We start from the raw sequence: 1,620 nt of genomic DNA, 5'->3' as shown, positions 1-1,620 counted from the left end.
ACAGGTCTCACTGTGTAGTGAAACTGACCTGAAACTCACTGTGTAGCCCAGGCTGGTCTCGAACTCACAGTGATCCTCCTGCCTCAGCCTCCTGAGTGCTGGGATTACAAGCATAGGCCACCACGCCCGGCTTTGGCAGGCTCCCCTTTAAGAAGTGGGAGCCTAACCCAGGTTCTCAGGAATCAGCACTGAAAGCTCAGCCCCAGGTGGTCTGATTAGGCTACATCCAGAGACCTCTTTTCTTGGTCACAACCTGGGGAAAGAGTTGGGGAGCTGCAGTGGTTGTTACGAGCATGGAGTGGGAAGAGGCCAGGGATGCTGCTGAACTTCCTACTTTGACAACCTTGGCCCCAAAGCCCAGCAAATAATGATGTAGCGCAACCCAAGTGGTCAACAGTGCTGCAGTGGAAACCCACTCACGGCAGCAGACACGGAAAGAGAAAGAATCCGTCACAGCCGGGGACCCAGATGACCTTTTCCAGTGTGTCCTTCCCAAGAGGCTGCCCTGCTGCACTGGGGAAGAACAGTCCCGCTGGACAACGCTGCCTGGGTTTGCCTCCGGGCTCCATCACTTCGTGGCTGTGCCTCTTTGGGCAAGTTACTCAACTTCTCTGTGCCTCATTTTGCTCCTCTGCCATGCAGGGTGATGGATAACATTAGGCCTTTTGGTGGGTTCACAGCTCTAAAGTGCTTACAACCGTGCCGGGCCTACAGCAAGCACGGTGGCAGCGTGTCTTTGCTAAGTGGCTTGGCAGATCTCTAAAGAGATAAGTTTTGGGGCCTAAAAAAGCTTTAGGGGGTAAGGAAGTGGTTTCAGACTCTGTATTGCTATAGCAAGACTGAGAATAGTGGTGCCGTCACAATCACGTCCTTTCTTTCCAGTTCAACAACCCAAAGCAGAAGGCGGCCAGACCAGGAGCCCTGAGGCGGAGGCTGGAACCTCCTACAGACCAGAGTTTGAATCCCTCCTTCCCCTTCAAAACCAGCGACTCAAAACCAGTTTGTGCCCCCAGGGAGACTGGTAACCAGCAAACGGAGCACGGAACCCGCCCGGCCACCCACAAGCACAGCGACCCCTGCAGAGAGTGTTCTCAGGCCACCAAGCGTGCACCCCACCACCGCCACCCCTGGCTGCGCGCCCAGCCTCCATCCCCCTCGGCAGCTGCGATCCATTGATGCGGCGGCGACGCAGCTAGGTGAGACACAGCACGTTCAGACACAAGGGACGCAACTCTCACATCCCGTCGCTGCGCACAGGCACGCATGCACACAGACACCCTCTCTTGCTGCACGGTGCTCACAGGGACAGGGGTCAGAGAAGGGGCTCCAAAGTGAGAGTTGAGGCCAGGTCGATGGCCAGCCAGACACTCACCTGGCCGTGTTCCCTGATCCACCTGCCACCCAGGGGAGCAGCAGCAGGAGCACAAGACCCCAGGGCGGCCGCATATTCAAGCGGAGCGTCCCCCTCTTCCTCCTGCACCCCCCGGGAAGGCGCTGGTCTAGATGTGCGATGCGCGTGGGCGCCGCCTCCTCTCTCCTCGGCCGCTCAGGCACTTGGCTTCTCCGCAGCCCAGCCTGCCGTGGAGTCCCAGCCACTGCCAGAGGCTGGGGGCGCCCTGG

At 58.6% G+C, this 1,620-nt stretch overlaps 1 protein-coding gene across 3 annotated transcripts in view; it reads right to left on the bottom strand.

Annotated features, from left to right (window-relative positions):
- Egfl6 (EGF like domain multiple 6) overlaps positions 1 to 1,591 on the bottom strand; it is a 54,084-nt gene extending 52,493 nt beyond the window's left edge. For all 3 annotated transcript variants that reach the window (XM_019206050.2, XM_033760316.1, XM_010613966.2), the window contains exon 1: positions 1,373 to 1,591. In XM_019206050.2, the coding sequence (XP_019061595.1) occupies positions 1,373 to 1,446 (74 nt within the window). In that variant the 5' untranslated portion in view covers positions 1,447 to 1,591. The remainder of the gene's footprint in view (positions 1 to 1,372) is intronic.
- Between the last annotated feature and the right edge of the window lie 29 nt (positions 1,592 to 1,620).

The sequence above is a fragment of the Fukomys damarensis genome, unplaced genomic scaffold, assembly GCF_012274545.1.
Source record: "Fukomys damarensis isolate Sample0158 unplaced genomic scaffold, DMR_v1.0_HiC HiC_scaffold_39, whole genome shotgun sequence".
Lineage (NCBI taxonomy): Eukaryota > Metazoa > Chordata > Mammalia > Rodentia > Bathyergidae > Fukomys > Fukomys damarensis.
The sequence above is the reverse complement of the archived record's forward strand: the minus strand, read 5'-3'. Positions and strand labels throughout refer to the sequence as shown.